Source organism: Pogoniulus pusillus, chromosome 13 (genome assembly GCF_015220805.1).
Source record: "Pogoniulus pusillus isolate bPogPus1 chromosome 13, bPogPus1.pri, whole genome shotgun sequence".
Taxonomy (NCBI): domain Eukaryota; kingdom Metazoa; phylum Chordata; class Aves; order Piciformes; family Lybiidae; genus Pogoniulus; species Pogoniulus pusillus.
In genome coordinates this window covers 32,304,287-32,323,649 of record NC_087276.1, presented here as the reverse complement: position 1 = coordinate 32,323,649, position 19,363 = coordinate 32,304,287, and the positions used below count along the sequence as shown (strand labels likewise).

The window sequence follows — 19,363 nt, the reverse complement described above, 5'->3', positions numbered from 1 at the left end:
TTTATAAGTATACAAGTAAAAACAGAGATGTCATATCAGTACATTCTTCATAGTTGCAAATGATATAGTGTGGTGACTTGAGGAAGAAGCATTTTTAGTCCAGTGATGTCGGGTATTATTTTCCTAATGCTGAACAACCAAAACCCCTCACCAGTGATTAACACTCTGATACTTTATAAACAAATTTACATTTAGATGTAACTGCAAAGTAGGACCTGTGGGAAAAAAAGTTTATTTTAAAGTTGATGATACCTAAAATTGTTGTGTGAGAAATGTCTCATGAGTTCCTTTGGTTTTGAACTAATAACAGGATTTTGAACCCACCATTAGCAAACATGAATAAGTCTTAGAATTTTCACGCACGGTTGTTTTATTGCCACACGTCATCAAACACTGGAGGTGGATTTAAGGAAAGTGTTTACTAAGAGCACTGTGGCTATACTTCCTTGTGAGCTCTTGACATGTCTTTCAATGTTCTCTGATAAATTGCTGGAGTAACTTCTGTATTTTTAATGCAAATTCTAATTTTTAAACACACTCTAAATGTTTTCAGTTTTTCATCTAGGTTAGATGAAGACTGAAGTTGAAGGGGTTTAGTGTTATTTCTTCTTTACTAACTGCAGGGTTTAGGAGCATATAGAATGTTTTTTCTCCTTTTAGAGGAAGTGCAGTGTGACACCTCTGTGTTATTACAGTGGTCTGATTAAAAAAAAAACCAAACAAACAACAACAAATGAAACAATCTCCTGCCTTAAAACCTATAGATCACAGCTTCAGTGTAAATAACTATCTTTTAATTGTTCTAAGCAGAGAGAACTGCTTTTTCACTTGTAAACTGGATTTATGTGATTAAATGTTTAGTAAGTGGAATGATAAGTAGCAGCCATAAACTAAGCCAAAACTTTTCAGGGCAGCCATTCACATACTTAATGTGATGAGAAGATTTTTTTTTTCCTTTCTGATCTGGTGTTGTAATCAATTGCCAGAGTGAATAGAGGCAGGCTTTGCATTCACTGGAGATTACAGTGTAATTAATCTTAAAGAGGTTGATAGGTTGCACTAGATGATCTTGGATGTCTCTTCCAACCTGGTTGATTCTGTAATTTTATGAATTCCAGTATCAGTACTTAATGATTGTTGTGTAAAAGGGTAGCTAGGATGTTGTCAACTGTTGCAGTTTCACTGAAAAATTGCATGGCATTGAAACGTTTACAAATTTGAACATCATGTATGTTTGAAAAATTAAATATAGGACCTGAGACAGGATGTTAACTCCAGAGAAGTACTGGAATGTCACTACTATGGCGTGTCTGAACAATGAGATACGAAGTACTTGCTGTCGAGCAGTGGAAACTATTGTTAGCTACAATCCTTTCCTTTTGAAAATGCAAACCAGTCACCGCTTCATGTTTGCCTTCTAAATAAGACAGGCTAACGCTGAATAGAAGCTGGCAACTGAATGACTAGCAGTTAAACATTAACATCTATTTAACGCTGTTTTAAGTCTCCAGAAAGCCTTATCAGATGCAGCTTAATGCAGCACAAAGTCCATGCAACGAACTTTTTATGTTGTTGATTAGAAGGAAGCACCTGTACATATTTAGGTCTGCTTTCTGATGTGTCAACACTGGCATTTGCATCTAAAGCTAGAATTCATTTAGGCTTAAAGGACTGTCCTATGCACTTGGCTTAAAAACATAGCCCAAGCTACGAATAACTCAACTCTGGTTACAAGATTTGACTATACAAGAGTTTTTTTGTTGCTGGTTAGGCTTTAAAACTGACTCACAACAGCATCCTATATTCCACTGAAGGAAGAAGGCCAACCCTGTAAGTTGTAACTAAGTAAAAGGTTTAAATGCTTGTTGACTCTTTAGATGTGGATTATATCTAAAGGAAGTTTAATGTATACATGGTTTACTTTTAAGTGAGAATGTCTTCTCCAAGGAGAAATTAAAGTTAATAGTAAATTCTACAGAAATCTGTTTCATGTGACTCTTGAGGGTGAGAGCTGCTGGAAGGGAGAGAATTATTGCAGTAGCAGCTTGTGTAGAAAATAAGCAAATATGTACAGCTGGTCGAGGGGGATAAATTCAAATAATGTAGGATGTCACTGTAAGTATGTGATGTGAATGAGAGAAGTAAACGTTACGCATCCAACTACGTTTACAAATATCATGTCAGGATGAACAAAGTGCATGTTTCCATTCATGCTTACACAGCTGGTTCTGGAAGTTATTGGAGGCTTTTACTTACTGAATGTTTAATTCCTTCTGAAGTCTATTATCTTCAACCTGCTTCATCCTGTAGTATAGTTATTTGGCATGTGCTGAAACAAACCAACCAACCCAGAAAACACTACAGCCTTTAAAATAGAAGCAGACAATTATTTTCTCAATTGTAGTATTTGTGTATAGACGTTTAGAGAGTAAAAGCTGTTGCTAGTTCAGAGACAGAGGAGCCCATCACACAGTCTGAGTGACAGAGCTACTAGTGCTGTGTTTAAATGTAGACCTAGCCTACGCAGAGGGGGTGACGACACCCAAAAAGCTTGGTTTAAACTCCCCAGCTGTGCCTCCGTGCTAGCAAACACTCGACGGCTTCCCAAGGTCAAATTCCTGCTTTGTCTGGGGTGGATACTCGCCCCTCTTTAACCTCGAGTAAGTTGTTTGGGTCCTTTAGTTTTCCTTTCTAAGCATCATTACTATTCTTCTGCGATTGAGGAAACAATTGTTTGATGGGCAGTCAGCCGTGCTTCCACGGCACTGGTGTCACCGTCTGTGGCGAGGGTCCTCGCGCGGCCCTGACCCGTTCTCGGGCAGCTGCCCGCGTGGTCACCCTGACCTCCTGGCTGGGGGAGTTTGCTTCTGAATTAATACTCCGCAGCCTGGATTCTGCTTCCTTCGGACGCGTTGAACTCCTTCGCGGACGCTGGCTGACGCGTTTACCGGCGCTGCCCTTCGAGACCTGCGGGCTGTGGGTGCCAGTTATGGACAAGTGCTATCATTACACATAGGGGTCAACGTTCAAACCGAAACAGTGGCGCCGGTGGAGCTTTCGCTGCTTTCTCCCAGCTCCAGCTCCACCACTTACGCTGGAGAGTAGCGTCCACCCCCGCCCAGATCCCTCGGTCCGCCCGCACCACAGACAGCGGCGACAGAGCGGCCGCAGCCCTTCCCGCCGCGCCTCTCTATGGTGCGAGGGGCGGGGCGCTCCGGGCTTCCGGAGAGGCGCGCGTTCTCTTCCGCCCGCGCGCGGCATGTGGCGGCGCGGGCAGGCGGGGCGCGAGGGGCGCCGCCGCGTGCTCCGCTAGCGGGGCGCGTGCCGCTGCCGCCGCACGGCGAGGTGAGGGCGCGGCAGGGCCCCCGGGGCTGACCGGGGCGGCCTGTCTCTGCCCCGGCGCTGACCGGGGCGGCCTGTCTCTGCCCCGGCGCTGGGGAGAGGGCCGGGGGAGGCCCGCCGGTTCTCAACGCGGTTTCGCCTTCCCTCAGCGCGGGGCCGTGACCATGCTGGGAGGGGACGAGTTCATCAGCTCCCCGCCCAGGAAGACGGTGCGGTTCGGGGGGACTCTGACGGAGATCTTGCTGAAGTACGAAAAGGTGAATACGGCTTTGCGGCGCCGGTTGTCGCGGTTCCATTCCGGCGGCTTTTGAGGCTGCGCGCGTTGCCGTGTGCTGGCTCTCGGGGCGTAACTCAGTGCCTGTTTCGTCTTGACCGAGTCTAAAAGCTTAGGGAGAAAAACTGAGGGCGACCGAGTGCTATGGGCTTGTGCCAGGTGCTCTTGCTGTGCAAGTGAAAAGCTTTCCCCTGTGAGTCAGCCTCAGTGACGTCCTGGATGGACGCCGTGCGATACGGAGTGATCGCAGCTGTCTACCGGGAGAGCAGCAGAAAGTCACTTAGGGGCTTCAGCTGTCTGAGGAACAGCACTCTGTTACTGCTGCTTCAGTCTTCGTTGTGCTTTCTCTTTTGTGTGTGCTCTTCATCTTGCTGTTCAACAGAAGTGGGTTGTTAGGTAAGCTGGTGAAATGTGTGTTTCTACCTGGAAAAAAAACCAGTTTTTTACTGAGCTTTTCTATTTCCTGTTAGGGTGACACCACAGATTTCGAGTTGTTAAAGCATCAGCTGTCAGATCCAGACATAAAGGTAACAGTGTTGGTAGTCATGGGTCTGGTGATTTGAAGTTTGTCTGTCTGCATATAATCATCAGAGAAGTCATTCTTATGCTTATCTAAACCTTTTGCTGTAAACATTTAGCTTATTTATTTATTTTCTTTATGGAAACTGTCAGAACTAAAACTTGAGTAAAGGGCATTTGTTTTTTACATGTATGTATCATATGTAGGATTTTGACCAGTGGTGTCTCGTGCTTACAGCCTTTTTGCTCTACAGCAAGAAGCTTTTTGCTTGGTCGCAAGGTCTGTCATTGTTCCAGATACCATCTTTCTGTGTCACCAGTGTGTGATCTGCAGGTCAAACCATGGTTTCTGACTTTCACAGCCATTAAGTTACATGATTATTTAACTTGCCCTGTTCTCAGTTAAAACTTGTTTCATTAGGCAATAAGATACCAATATATTTAATAGTTATGCCCAGAAATACTCTTTCATAGATCTTCTGTATAGCTGTGAGTATCTGTCACATTTTTGGTCTGCCTTTTTTGTCCCTTTTTTTTTAATTCAATCACAAAGCTGTGAAAAGGATGCTGCAGTAGGCATAGGACTATACTGAGTTCCTTTTCTCTTTAAAGAGGACGTTCTGTACAGTACTTCAGTTTTAGCAGGCCTTGTGGAGTGTACAGGAAAAATCAATGTGAAATTTTCTGGAAGCTTTGCTGCTGTTTTGGTCTGTCTCTAATTTCCAAGACTTGAATGTCCACTTTGCTTAACCTAGAGCAAAAAGGAACAAAACAAGGACTGAATGCCATTTCTTGTGAGTATGTTCTGTGTAAGGCCAGCGTGCCTTGCTCGGGCTGTCACTTTGTCCTTCCAGGCAGGCTGTTGGCATGCATTTGTTCTTGCATTCAAGAATGTCATTGGTGAAGACAAAAGAAATTCTTTGCATGTTGCTGTGAAAATATTTTTCATTTCCAATCTTATGCTTTGATTGTGAAGGATTTTGTTACTTTCTAGCAATAGGTAATACTGTTTCTTGGAATAGTTACCTGTTTTCTCTGTTTATTCTAAGGATGCCCAGATCATTAATTGGCTGCATGAATTTCGAGCTTCTGTTGTGTATTTGACCAAAGAACTTGAACAACTGGTCAGCGTTTTGCTGGTAAATGTCTGTTTGTTACATGGGAAGATTGAGACTTGTACTCAAAACATCTTTCTTGGACGTCTTAGTCTTTGCTTACTTTCAGAAGCTGCCATGGTTGCGAAGAAGCCGAGAAGTGGTGGAGGAATATCTGGGTTTTCTCGGCAATCTCGTGTCAGCACAAACTGTCCATCTTAGGCCATGCCTGCGGATGATCGTATCCCAGTTTGTCCCCCGTAAGTTACTTTTCTCTTCACCTTCTTTGTTTGCTTATGACAGCGTCTTCCCCAGATAACTCTGTATAGTTACAGTGTGTGACACAGGGACTGGGCTGGTTTTTTGTCCTGTTCACTGCTTTCTTGACTTGAATAGCTGAATTGTAGTACAGACAGTTCTTTGTACATAGATTGTAGAAGACTTAATGCTGGCCTCATTTATGAAGATATCTTGGAAAAGATAAACTCTGTTTGTTTGTTATTACCAAAAACCACAAGCTGCAGTGAGGCTCATGTCAGATGTTCTCAAGAACCTCCTAGTTCTATGAATGAAACAAAGCTTTTTCATGAACTTTGCTTATTTTGGAAAGTTTTGTGGATGATATTGATGCTTTAGTCCTGATGAAGACTGTTGTGCAGTATGTTTGTTCTGGTGTTGAAACTGTTACCTGTAAGAATTGTGCAGTTTTGATATAATAATCTCACTTTTTACTAGCTCGAATAACCATCAGAGAAGATGATGTGGATATTTCAGATTCTGATGATGATGATGAAAGTGAGTATAAGGGAAGCATGGCTTGTGTATGCTGCTGTAATACCTCTAGTAAAGAAGTCTGCAGTGTAGCAGACATTAAGAAACTGTACATTCTTAAATTCCCCGGTCAGAGACTTCCTTGTACTCCAGCTTCAAAAATATTCCTGTAGGTGCAGTACCTGTAGGAATAAGGCTGAATGCACAGGAAAGCCTTCCCAAGTCCAAGTTGTTTCAAAACACAAAGACTTAGGAGGTGTTTGTTTGCCAGAGGGTTTACTGCAGTAAAACTAGGTATTTGGATTCTCAAGTATTTGTTTTCTTTTTTCCTAGTCTTCCTGAGGTAAGCTCAAATACCATTGGTACAAATACCAAAAATACCATGGGATGAGTGTGTTTATTGATAAGACAAACAGGTAGCTAAATTCTTCCAAGAATTTAACGTTTTCTTATCTTGAATGCTGGTATAAATTTCAATGTTCACTTGTGACACTGATTGGACTCAAAAAGCCTGCTGTAGAATCCTCACTAGTTGTTAGTTTGATTTGTGTGAAAACGAGACCTAATCATTCAATGGATTTTTATCTAGTTGCAGACTTAGGTTTAACATATCTTTTAAGTATTTGTATCGTGGGATACATTTTGGATTTCCAAGTTTAGCATTCAGTATGAGAGTATGTAACAACACCTCACAGGGAGGCTGGCAGCACATCCAGAGTTTACTGCTTTTGATGCTGTGAATCTTACTTGGAATTATTTTTCATGCTTCTTTTGGTAGTAAAAAGCCAAAGCAATACACCCCAGAAGAAAAAAAACAACCCAACCAGGCAACCAAAAAAGTCCAAACAAAAACTAGCCAGCAACACAGCACCCCCAAATAAAATGAAACAAACATTTTGGCCGTGGCCATTTGCTTGGAAATCTTTCAAATGTTTAGTTGGTGTGAACTGGTTTTGCTGGTTCTTGATCAAGTCTTTGTAACCAAATTCCTAAGAGTACCTTTTTTCTTTCTGTAGACCTTTCTGACAACTTTAATACATGCCATAGAGCATTACAAACTGTTGCAACATACGTTCCTTCGTAAGTATATAATCCCCTGGGTTTGTGTGCCTTTTCCTTCCAGATTCAACGTTTCTGAACTGATGATTTTTTTTCCTCCTAATTGGAAGCACAATACCTAGTTGTGTTGCATGGTTTTTCTTAATACTCACTGAGTAGTGGAATGCTTTATCCAGTCATGAAATTGCCATAGACATCAGCAGATGAAAATCTTGTTAAAGGAAATAGGAAGTAGGGAAAGTTGTGTTTGTAGCAGGTGGCTTTTAACAAGTCCGTGGTGAAAGTTTGCCACTTGTTATCTGTTCAGTGATCCTTGCAAAAAGCCCAATTTTATACCATTATGTTGTATGTTTAGGAATCATAGAGTTAAAAAAGTCCTCTGGGGACTAGAGGAGTCCAGCGGGTGGACCCAGGAAAGTGTAATACTGTTACTCAATCCCATAATTCTGCTGTCTCTTTATGAGCTGACAACAAGGCCAGTTCATCTTCCTTTCCTCTGCCTCCTGCCTGCTGTCTCTGGTGGGCGCTAGGTAAAGAGGAGTGGGCCTGGTTATGGCCTGCAGAGGCCTCTTTGGGCTTACGGGTGGCAGAGGCGCCAGGACAGTAGATGAGGAGCACTGGGGATTGCAGATTGGTCAGGTTGGGGGAAGGTTTAAGGGGGTTGTCATGTATCCTGTGCATGCTCTGTAATTCCTCTGTGTCTTTCTTTTGAAATGTAATTCTGTATTTCTTTCTAATGCATCAAGAGCCTCTTATGTAACTCATACAGGGAGTAAAATAATTCTGTCCGCTCTTTAAAAAAAACAACATACATTAATTGCCTTAAAATAAAATTACTGTGAAATAGGCTTGTTCCAGTCTGTCTTTAGAGTGCTGGGACTTCAGTTCTCTGTGGTAATAACCTGTACGTTTTGGGGTTTGGTTTTGTGTGTTTCCAAACTGTAGGACACCACAGTTCCTAATGCCAATACTTGTGGAAAACTTCCCTTTCATTAATAAATCAGAAAGAACTCTGGTAAGTGCTATGAATGTTTTTGTTTACTTGTTTTTTGATGTGTAAGTATACTCTATAGCATAAACTCAATTGGTAACACTGAATGCTGATTGCTGGGTGTCATTTAAAATTACTTTTTTTTATATATACATATATGGGTGTGTCTGTTCAGTACAGGGTTGTCCAAGCATATGTCAGTTTCTTGTGCATAAGCATTATGCTAGTCTGCAATGACAGAACTGCATATCTTTTCCACAGGATTGCTTTCTTAATCAGTGCACAAGATGGACCTCTTTGAGGGTGAATCTCAATGTTGTGTAGTAAGGAGATGGTAGGGTACCAGTTTTATTTGTTGTCAGAGCTAGAAAGTGTCAGAATAGGAGATCTGACAGCCAGACGGGAAGCAGTGGGTGTTATTGGTGAAATCCAAGTTGCCAATAGTGTAGGATATTGTTTCATTACACTTCTGGTGTAGTGGTCATGAGTAGTGGAAAACAAGCTGGCAACTTTCAACAGGTACAGTTCTTGGGTGATCTTTACTTGTTCCAACTTGATATGTAGTCACTTTATATTACAAAAGAGCAGAGCCCTCCTCCACCAACCAAGTTCATTTGCAACTCTTTTGTACTCATCAAGTGCTGGAAAATACCCGAAGTTCTTTGTATGCTTTGCCTTTTTTAAATTATTTTTTAACTCCCAATAACTTTGGGTGTTAGTTTCCTGTCCGTAAATGAAGTGGGATAATAGGTCTTATATAGTGTTAAGGAGAAGAGTTTTTTTTTTTTTATCGATTGATTCATTTAGCACCTCAGGGGCAAGCTGTGAAGCTTGTTTTCAGAGCAAGATTGAAATCAAGTGTAGTAAAAACTATGGTCCATGCATTGTTGTTAAATATTTCCAATTTCTACAACCTCATTAGACTAGCTCTGTCCATTTAATGTGCTGAGCAAGCCAGACCACCTGTGAAAAGATCGTGTGCTCATGTAATTAGAGGTTGGCTTATAATGCACGTTCACAGAGACACTTGGCTACTTCAGGTAGTAAAGTGCTGCATTTTCTGTGCCTACTTGACAGCTTTGCCGTGTGAGTGCTGTAGTCGCCTTTTGTATGTGTGTACGCGTGTGTATAGGTTCGTGGCATGCTCACAAAACCTGTCTGGTAACCTGCTTGAATCGTAATCCAGATGACTCTGGGGACACTTACTTGTAGAATTTGGAATTGCTGCTGGTGTGTTATACTAACATGAAATAAAGATGGCTTTGGTCTCACTTCAAACGATTTTACTAGTGCTGGTGCTAGATATAGTAAGAAATATGTGTTTTGGTTTAGTTTTCCCAGGGAAGATTTAGACAAATTCTGATGGAAACGACTACCTTCTTCTATGGAATATTTATAGTTTGTCTGAAGGAAATTGGAAAAATAGTAGATTAAGAAGTTACTGATAATATGTCTTGGCAAATGAAAGATGATGTTTGCCTTAGACATTAACTTACTCTACACTGAATACAGTCTGTTTAAACCTGTTTCTGGCTCTTTAGGTGACAGATTCCGCAACTTGTTTCCTAAGAAGCCTTGGCAGTAATTAGAGTTTCCATTGATATTCTTATAATTTTTTGTTACAGGAATGTTATGTTCATAACCTGCTACGAATTACAGTGTACCTTCCAACTCTGAGACTTCCGATTCTGGAGCTGATTATTGAGAAGCTGTTAAATCTGGATGTAAGTTTGTCCTGTACCATCTTTTAAGGAAGTTTGTGTTAAAATGCACAGAGCAGGAAATGAAATACACTTCAGTGTTGTGCTCAACCAAAAGTATGTTGTAGTAGTGCTCATGACCATGAGTATAAAGGTAATCAAATTTTCACTCCATTCCACACCCAAGGGTAGCTGTGAGTACTGTTACATTACGAGTGGAGTCTCTGTGCCAGAATCAGAATAACTGTTCCATGGTGATCAGTGCTGATGTGCAGAGAATATTCTTCTCTTTGCATAGTTGATCTGTTTTATCTTTGAAGTAGAAGGATGTGCAATCTTAAAGGCAAGAGATAAATTATTTAAGGCTTTTTTTAAAATTTAAATTAAAGATCCTCAGTGTATAGCAGCCTGGGGAAAGCTTGTATTCTGGAGGGATATACCTGTCATTCCTTTTAAAAATCTTCAGTCAAGGGCAAAATCTAGTCTAGAAATTGCTTGCCATTTCTTACATAAAGGAAAAACAAAAGTTTCCTGATCTTCTAACGATGAATTTCTTGTTTGCAACTGTAGGTTAGCACTCCGCAACAAGATATTGAAGATGCTGAAGAAACTGCTAATAACCCTGATAATGAGGAAAAATCTACAGAGGAGGGACTTTTTGACATGGTTTGCTATCTTGATCTACTACAAGGGGTTTTCAGTAGATCTCCTTTCAAAGTTGGTTATGAACTAGGACAGTGCAGGAATACATTATTGCTTTGTTGTTACTGCTGTGTGCACAACTCTTGAAACCTGAACAGCTGAACAAATGAGTAATGTGGTCCCTGGAGCTGTTGATTATATTCGTGTAAATATCCAGCATAGGTGCAGTCAATCAATTTCATGATGTAAAGATACAAGCAGCTATATATAAATCTAATTAATGAATTCCTGGGGGAGAATTGGTTTAGTTTACAAGACGTTGCTTACAGTAAGCTGTGGATTTAGACACTGCTTTTTTTCTGGGAAAAAAAAAGGGAGGAGGATCTTAATTTCACTTGTCCCATAATTGTTGTTGCTACCTTGTGTATATACAAGCTGTGTGTCTGCTGTTTTGTCTGCCAGGAGGAAGATGAGGAAAGAAAAGGAGACAAAACTGTCTCTTCCAGGAGTGAGAGAATGGCCCATCCGCTTGCGGAGTGCCTGGATGTTTTGATGACCATCCTGTTCTCCTATATTAAAGATGTTTGCCACGTGGGTGGTAAGAACACCTGAAGTATAACTATTTTTTTTGTTTAGCTAACACGGAGAAAGAAGAGGGGCTCTTGCTTTATCACCCTGTAGTGGCAGAATTCTGCTGGCAGCACATTGGTCCTTGTTCCTCTCTCTGCCCACTCTCATTGGCAGAGAATGCGTAGGTACACAGTTGGAGACAGCCAGACTATATGACACTGTGTCCAAACTGACATTACAGGGTGTAACAGGAAACAGAGTTTTGGATTTTCCATTGTGCTACAAAACTTCCGGGTTATCAGAAGACTTCTGTACTGCTCTGACTTTGAGAACTGTGGGTTCTTTCAATATTGTACAGTCTGGAAGCCAATTAAAACAGTGTCGCTGAGTTGGAAGCGCTACAGCTAGACTTAGTGTTAAAGGATAAAATCTGAAAGAAATGTCTTACACTGATGTTGATTGAAGGTTTGAATTCTTAGATCTCTATATTAGAACGTTTAGAAACCATTTTGTTGTATCTTCCTCACAAGTCAGGTCACTTAATGTTTTCTTTGGGCCCTTAACCTGTGATTGCAGTGTTTGCACATCTGCTGGCTTTGTACCTGTGTGCACAGACATTCTCCATAAGTACCATCAAAAGCAGTAGAACTCAACTCAGGTTGAATGTCAGGTAAATAGAGGAGTCAACTTGACAGTGTTTCTTTACATATTTCTTACTGGTTTGGAAAGATGCCACTTTTGCAGCACGAGGGCAGGAAGCCTCCTGAAATGCTCATTCTGTTCTGCTTTCCTGTTGTACAGGCAAGCTTGACATCGACAGAACAAAAGACTTGTATCGGGATCTGGTTTCTGTTTTCGACAAGCTCATTTTGCCAACTCACGCTTCATGTCACGTACAGTACTTCATGTTTTACATCTGTAGCTTTAAGTTGGTGAGTAGAAGCTGGTTTTAAAATGCAATGTCTTCTGTCATTACTAAATTCTTGGTTTGGCTCTTTTTTTTACAAAAAATGGTGGCTCCCTGCTGCGATCCTAGTCTGGAGGCAGTACATTCAGGACTCGTTAGTACCTTTACTTTCTTTTCTTTACCGGTTGTTCTTTCCTTCAAGTTTTTCTTTGTGTGATTGCTCTTCTTATGTTGTTCATTAACTGCAAGCTGGTGGAATCTAAGCAGGTGAGAAGGACCTTGGTTAATAGACCTTTTCTACAGGAATCAGTTGGACCCTTGAGCTCAAGATGCAGTGCACGAGCAAGTCCCATCAGCATCTCAAAACTTAGAGATGCTGTGTTAGACTGTCAGTTTGAAAACTGTCTGCTGTTTGTTCCCCCACTCAACAAACTCCTGTTCTTCTTCCCATCTAGCAGTAAATGTAAGCCTGCTTTTTCCATAAGAGCACCTCAAGAGCCAGTTAAGCTGACACTGTGTCTCTGATGGCAGTACACAGTGGATATGTTGGAAAGAATGTAGGGTGAGCATATTGTGCTTTGCTGAAATACCCTCTCAGCCTCCAGCAGCAGTTCAGTAACTTCCTGAGCCAAAGTGAAGTTCTGTCATAGTAACAGCCCATGGTGGTCAGTTTAAGGGGAAATTACCATATTATGCTTTTTGTACTCGTGTCAGTTTTTGACATCATGAACTTGAGTGGTAAAAAGTTCCACATTAAAACCATTTAAGGTGAAGGATCACTTTTGTTCCTGTAAGTTCCATCTTCCTGCTGTTTTCATTGGATGTTCCTGATCTCTTTTGCTGCAAGAGACAGTGAACAGTCATTTTGTGTTTGCCTTCTTACTCCTCTTGTTTTTAAACACTTGCGGTATATCTATTCCTGACTATTTCCTAGACTTCTGGTTCCATTTAATTTTTACAACTAAGTACAAAGAGAAGAGTGCTTTTCCACTATGTCTAGCAGTGGTTGCTTACTGCAGTTACAGGTAAATTGTTTGTTAGGGTTTTTTTTTGTTATTTTTGGTTGTGGAATTATGGGAATTGAGTGTTAGGAGCCTATTATTTAATGAGAGTAATTAGCATAAAAACTTGTGATTTCTGTGTGTCTTTTTCCAGGGGTTGGCTGAGGCATTTTTAGACCATCTTTGGAAAAAACTGCATGATCCAAACAATCCTTCAGTGATCAGACAGACTGCTGGGAGTTACATTGGCAGCTTCTTGGCAAGAGCTAAATTTATTCCAGTTGTGTAAGTTGTAATCATAGAATCAACCAGGTTTGAAGAGACCTCCGAGCTCATCCAGTCCAACCTATTATCCAGCCCTATCCAGTCAGCTAGACCATTTCATCCAGTCTTTTCTTGAACACCTCCAGGGATGGTGACTCCACCACCTCCCTGGGCGGTTTTAATATATATGAGCAAACCAAATGACCTGCAGTGATAGCTGAGGTTAAGTGCAGAATTCACAGCATGCACACACAGTTCCCACTGCTTTGCCAGTAAGCCTAAAACAATAAGTAGTCTTGTTTGTCTTTTCTACAATACTGTTTCAGTATTGCATTGGAGTTTTCAGCAAAGTTTTGCATTTATGGGATGCAGCCTAACGATTGCTGGGACTCGTGACTCGCTGTTTAAAGCTTCATTTACCAAGAAATACTGACCATGGGTAGGTCTGTTTGACTCTAGGCAGACTCATGGATGCATGGATGTTCAGAAGCAGATATTTTTAATGCCCAGTGTTAGGCATTTTATGCAGACTCTGAGGCAGTGAAGTCAAGAGTTCTAATATTTTGATACAGATAGATTAGAATAATTTCAGCGGATGGGTAAGAATACATTCTGTATTTTCATGCTGTTTATGGCAGGCTCAGTGACTTTAGTGTTGAACTTAATTTGATACTGGAATTACTTGCTGAACATGGGAGGCATCTGTTTGTGCTGCCTGTAGACCAGAAATCTGATTGTCTGCTGTACGCTTTACATGCAACCTGCATTCATGGGTTCATCTCTTCCAGCACTTTGTGCTTTCACTGACCAAAGTTTTTACTGAGTTATTTTCTGCCGAGGTAAAAGAGAAAGCTCATAATAGAACTTCCTGTTTTACAACGAGATTTTCTTACTAATGTAGTTGTAGCCACACTGATGCTTGAATACTACTTTCAAATGTTTTTTACACCATTTCAGGGGCTGGGTTCATATTCCTTTTTTTCCTCTCCCTCTTCCCCCCGTTATAGCACTGTAAAAGCATGTCTGGATCTTCTGGTGAACTGGTTGCATAAATACATTGATAATCAGGATACAGGGGCTAACGCTTACTGTGATGTAGCTCTCCATGGGCCATTTTATTCTACGTGCCAGGCGGTGTTCTACACGCTTATTTTCCGTCATAAACAACTTTTGGATGGAAACTTGAGGAAAGGTAGGTATATTAAGTTTGCATGATATTTGGATTCATTTGCAAGTTTTACTGATGGTGTGTTTTTGTAATGGTTTGTGGTGGTGTGCTCTGAATAAAATGAGATGCCTACCAAGCTGAATAATCTTTCCCCCCTCACTGTTGGAAATAATGTGACTAACTCAACCCTGATATCTGTCCCCACTGACTGAGCATGCTTGAATCTGTCTTGATGACCATGCTTCAGTTAGTCCCTGTAATGGGTAAGTGTACTGTCTTGTGTTAGAAGGATTCCTTTGACATGGCAGGTTGCCGTCATTTAGAGTAGCTTTTGTGCTGAACAAGCCAGGGGCTAGATCTCCACTGTAAGAGGAGATCTAGCCACCTAGAGTGTGCTTCTGTGGTGGTGTGCAGAGTGCAGGCTGGCCAGACTGGAAATTCTTAGAAATGTTGTGTGGTATATAACCTTTATTTGTCCATTGTTCTTATCTTCAAGGTCTGTCATACCTACAGAGTTTAAATTTTGAGCGTATTGTCATGTGTCAGCTAAACCCCCTGAAGATTTGTATACCCTCTGTTGTGAACTTGTTTGCTGCCATTACCAGGTACTTACTCTTTCCAGTTTCAGCTTTATAAAGACATTAGTGTATGTGAGTGTCTGAAAACAGCACAGGACTTCCAATATGGGTTTTGTTAGGGGTAGTGTTGAGTATTATCTAAGACAACTTATGTAACACTTTATTTCTGGTTCAGTTCCAATGAAATCCTGCAGTACTGTGGTACTGATGGCTTTGTGTTGGAGCCAGGAGTGAAGCTTAGAAGAGTGTAGAGGAAGGGAATAGGCTTCTTACCTTTTGACTCTCTTGAAAACTCTGAATAGAAAATTGAAGGTAGAATTGGTATTTTATGTTAAAAAATAACTTGGTATTGTTACAGCGTCTGAAATTGCTGCTTTTGCTGTGCTAGAAATGCTTATCTTTACCTTTTTAAAGGAAATACCAGTTGGTGTTCTGCTACACAATCATTGAAAGGAACAACAGGCAGTTTATACCAGTTGTTCGGAGTGGTGCTGGGGGTGACCTTGTGCAGACGTGCACTAACCCACTTGACAGTTTCTTCCCTTTTGATCCCTACATTCTCAAAAGGTACAGTTCAAACAGTTCACTTATGCCTTGTAGAAAAGGATGAACTAAAAGTGTAAGAAACTATCATGGTTTCTACATTTTACTTTCTGCTCTGATCTTTATTCCCTTTTTTGTTGCATATTTTAACTGGAGATTGTCAAAGGTTTGAATTGAAGTTTACCCCCACTGTGACATAGTGGTGGAGAATTGGGACCCAGTTTCCTTGAAAATCTAGTTGATGTTTGGTGACTTTTCTTCCCATTTCCTTGTTTTAAGCAGTTTTGTTGGAGCTGTGGTGGCATGTCATTTTTTGTTGTTGTCCTGGTTTGGCTTTTTTGCACCTTGAGTGAATAAGCTTCTTGATTTGAGACTTCAGCTTCTTTCAAGTATCTTGCTCTTTAACAAAGAGTGGGTTATGGGCAGCTTTTCAAAGTGTCTAGTGCTTACATGCATTAATTGCATCTTGATATTAGAGGACAGCATTGTGTTTTTTTTTTAATCTCTTAAAGGGGACATTTCTTAGAAATTATTAGTATCAGTAATGATACAATGTCAATATAGCTATAATATATACAATATAACTAAATAATACTAATAGGTTGTTATTACCCAGCTAGGAATTAGAAGACACGACTGTATCAGAATGCCTCAAGTAAATGATTCTAATTGATACAATTCAGCAAAATAACATGATTTCTTTGTGAGATTAATTCAGGGTTATAGAGGGATTAATGGAAGAGTTTGTAAAATCCCACAGCGCTGTCAGATGCCAAGCATTTTTATGTTGCATTGTTGAAATGAAATGCATTGGACTTTTACTAAATAACTCAGCTCATCCTGTGTTTTAATTCCTTTTTCAGATCAAAGAAGACCATTGATCCTTTTTATCAGTTTTGGGAAGAGCTGAGTGCTGAAGATCTGGAGAATCTCAAGAAACCCATTAGAAAGGTAATCTCTTCTCACTAAAATGCAGTTCAGCTTTTGCCAAATCTCCATCAGCTGCTTTTGCAGGATTAACTTTTTGGTGTTCAGATGTGAGAATGTCAAACATATAGGGGAGACTGTGACTGAAATTGGAAAGCTCCTAGGGATACATCCACTCTTGCTTTGAGAACCCTTGCCTTTTCTGCAGGATTTGGCAACACAGGGCCACTGTGAACTCTGAGAATGTGGACATATTGTTGGCTAGGAAATCCACTTTGTAGAAAGGATTCAGTTCCCACATTTCATGATGAGAGCACATCTAATTCTCTTACCATTCAAGGTAGTAGTGATAATTGTAGCACATCTCAACTCCTGAATTAGGTCTCTCTAAAGCTGCTATGTAGCCTGTTTACTGTCTTGCAAAAGGATGTCCTGCATTGGATTTTTGAGTCCTTCCAACAGCGTTTTCCTTTCCTTCCTGTGATAAAACATAAAAATATATTATGCTGTTGTAGCTTGTTCTGCCTGATTGCTCTAGAAACTTTCCTATATAATTTTGATTGTCAGATTCGAATATTGCAACATTTCAGAATTTATTTTAGAAAAGCCCTTTTTGGTCTTAACATTCATTGCTTCTGTCAGATCTTTAATAGAGACCTGGAGTAGCTTTCTACTCTCACTGATTCTTTTAAATTTACACAGGGTACTTCTGAAGATGAGGATGATGACTTTTTGAAAGGAGAAACCCCTCAAAACGATGGTGTGGTTGGAATTGCTGCAAATTCTTATGAGTCAAACACCCGGAGCCCAGTGGGCAGCACTGGCTCCCCTTCAGACTGTTTTGTGCTGTACCCTCAATGACATGGAGAATTGGAAGTGAAAAGGTTGAAAATTGTGTGCAATGTTTTGCTCTGAAAAGTGACTTTAGCTCAACTTTCCAAACTGGCAAATGTTTAAATAGCTACGCTTAAGAGAATTTATTGCTTCTTGATCATCAGATTTCTAAAGATATGTTACAAAGAAGTCATATGTTGCTAGAAAAGCTTAGAGAATAAATAGGGTGCTACTTTACATATTTCACATTGAAATGTTTTTTATGGCTTGGAAGGATTTTCTAATCATTTTTCTTGACTCTGTTACTAATGCTTCTCTACAAGGTTTTATATATCAGGGTGAAGTTCTGGTCATTTTTCTTAATGCTCTGTGGCAACCAGAATTCCATTGCCAGTATTGAATCTGTACTCTGTTGACTGGTTTTGGGTTGGTTTCAAAGTAGGATTTTCATCCCGTGTTGTGGAAGCCGTGAATTCAGTCTGACAGTGATTCTTTTGCACACACCTCTTATGTTTCTCTTGTCTGTAGAACAGTATTTGGTAAAGCCACTTGATAGTGGACAATGCATTCGGATAATTCAGCATTATTGCTCTTTACCTCTGTAGCTGACACAACTTTCCCAGCTGTGAAAGTTCAGACTTGTAAAGGTGATTGTTGTTGAAAGTGACGAGGATGATGGAGTAGCTGAATGTATGTTTTGTAGATAGTTTTCTTTGGGGTGCTTGTGAAGTGCTCTGAGACAGGTATTTATTTTCAGGTTTTGAAGTTTATGTGTGAATGATGAAAATACAAAAAATAGCCTTCCCTCGTTGAAAGGGAGTGATGGTGTCACATGTCTTTGTGTTGTCCATGTGTCAGTGTAGAGTTTCTCTGTGTAGGTTTATTGTCTTTTCATGGTTGGTGGCTGGTGGAAAAAAATGTTATTTGTGTAACATTTAGTTGAAAATTTTGTGCATTTGGAACTAAACTCTAATTGCCCTTTTTTGGAATCTGAACTTGGAGGCTTTTAAGACAGCATTTTTGTCCAGATCAGTGCAAACAGTGTGAAAAACACCCTAGAAAAAAACCACATTTCTGTGTAACTAGGCATCCTGCTTCAATGAATCTGTTCATCATTAGATAAATGGAGACAAGGTTTCATTCTAATTTTAGTCCTCGCTGCTGTTAATCCTGAGTAATAAACAATATATTTCCATCTGAAATAATTGTTTTCTGGCTTGGCATGTGTGGAGTAACTGCCCAGGTTACTGTGGGGTAGGAGCGCAGGTTGATTTAGGGACTTCAGGAGACAGGTTGAAATGCTTACAGCCAAGAGATGTTTCTGTTCTCTCTGGGAACAATGATCCACAGAGCTGGCCTGCCAAGCGGCTGAAGGAGGGAGCTTTATGCAGATCAGATGGCACCGTTTCAGCTAAAACTTGTGAAGCAAGGCCAAAACAAGGAGACCAAGCACCCCGCTTCAAAACAGATTAGGAAGGCTAGAGTGACGGAACGAAGACCATTGCTTCGTTAACTGCAGTTTAATATTGACGCTGACACCTTCAGCGTGAGAATGAGTCAAAACATACATGTCTGCGGTACTCAACTCTCAACCCAAATCATGCTGAACACCACCTGCACGGCAGAGAAAGCCAGGGTTACGGGGAAGATGCTCTCCGGACGGAAATACCGTGTATAAACTTTTCCAAGCTGTAATACCAGGTGTGTGACTCGGGAACTTCCATATCTCATTAAAAGCAAAAGAAAAAAGACCTAAGTGATGAGAAAAATGCTGTTGAAAATGTGCAAACTTGGGTCATCTATACTGAAGTTGGAGACTTGATGTTCATATACTAAAGGGACCTGCTTAAACCACGGATTCAACAGGGAGCTCCACAGTGTTTCTGTAACCTCTTCTGGAGTAGATCCCATCTGCCGAGAGTGATTTCAGACGGGTGTGCTGGCATTTTGCTGGAGACTGTTCTCGGTACTAACAGGATTGATGTTAACAGTATCGAGAGGAATGCTGGTTCAGAGGGCGAAATACAATGTATGCTTTGAGAAAGTATCTGCTGCATCTGTCAGAATCGGGTTGCAAACGTAGAGCTAGGGTCCTGTTTTTCCTCCGTGGTGGCTGTAAGCAGTGTGCAGTGCCTGGCTGTGCTCGTCTGTGCGCTGACCTCGGATGCTGCTGCGGTGC

At 40.8% G+C, this 19,363-nt stretch overlaps 1 protein-coding gene across 1 annotated transcript; it reads left to right on the top strand.

Moving 5' to 3' along the window:
• The first annotated feature begins 3,268 nt into the window (after positions 1-3,268).
• On the top strand, positions 3,269-18,389 carry RRN3 (RRN3 homolog, RNA polymerase I transcription factor). Its single transcript, XM_064153909.1, has 18 exons — positions 3,269-3,345; positions 3,492-3,599; positions 4,087-4,143; positions 5,185-5,274; positions 5,360-5,489; positions 5,965-6,024; positions 7,017-7,080; positions 8,005-8,074; positions 9,676-9,774; positions 10,321-10,416; positions 10,855-10,990; positions 11,764-11,894; positions 13,025-13,155; positions 14,142-14,326; positions 14,799-14,907; positions 15,295-15,447; positions 16,287-16,374; positions 17,053-18,389. The coding sequence occupies exons 2-18, from the start codon at positions 3,507-3,509 to the stop codon at positions 17,209-17,211; spliced, it is 1,851 nt and encodes a 616-aa protein (XP_064009979.1). The 5' UTR covers positions 3,269-3,345; positions 3,492-3,506; the 3' UTR covers positions 17,212-18,389.
• Positions 18,390-19,363: the final 974 nt, after the last annotated feature.

Bases quoted from the DNA above. Each gene is read 5' to 3' on its own strand.
- RRN3 (XM_064153909.1), top strand. From the start codon at position 3,507: ATGCTGGGAGGGGACGAGTTCATCAGCTCCCCGCCCAGGAAGACGGTG. The intron at 9,775-10,320 runs GTAAGTTTGTCC...TTGCAACTGTAG, and splicing joins AGAAGCTGTTAAATCTGGAT to GTTAGCACTCCGCAACAAGA. The intron at 13,156-14,141 runs GTAAGTTGTAAT...CCCCCGTTATAG, and splicing joins GCTAAATTTATTCCAGTTGT to CACTGTAAAAGCATGTCTGG.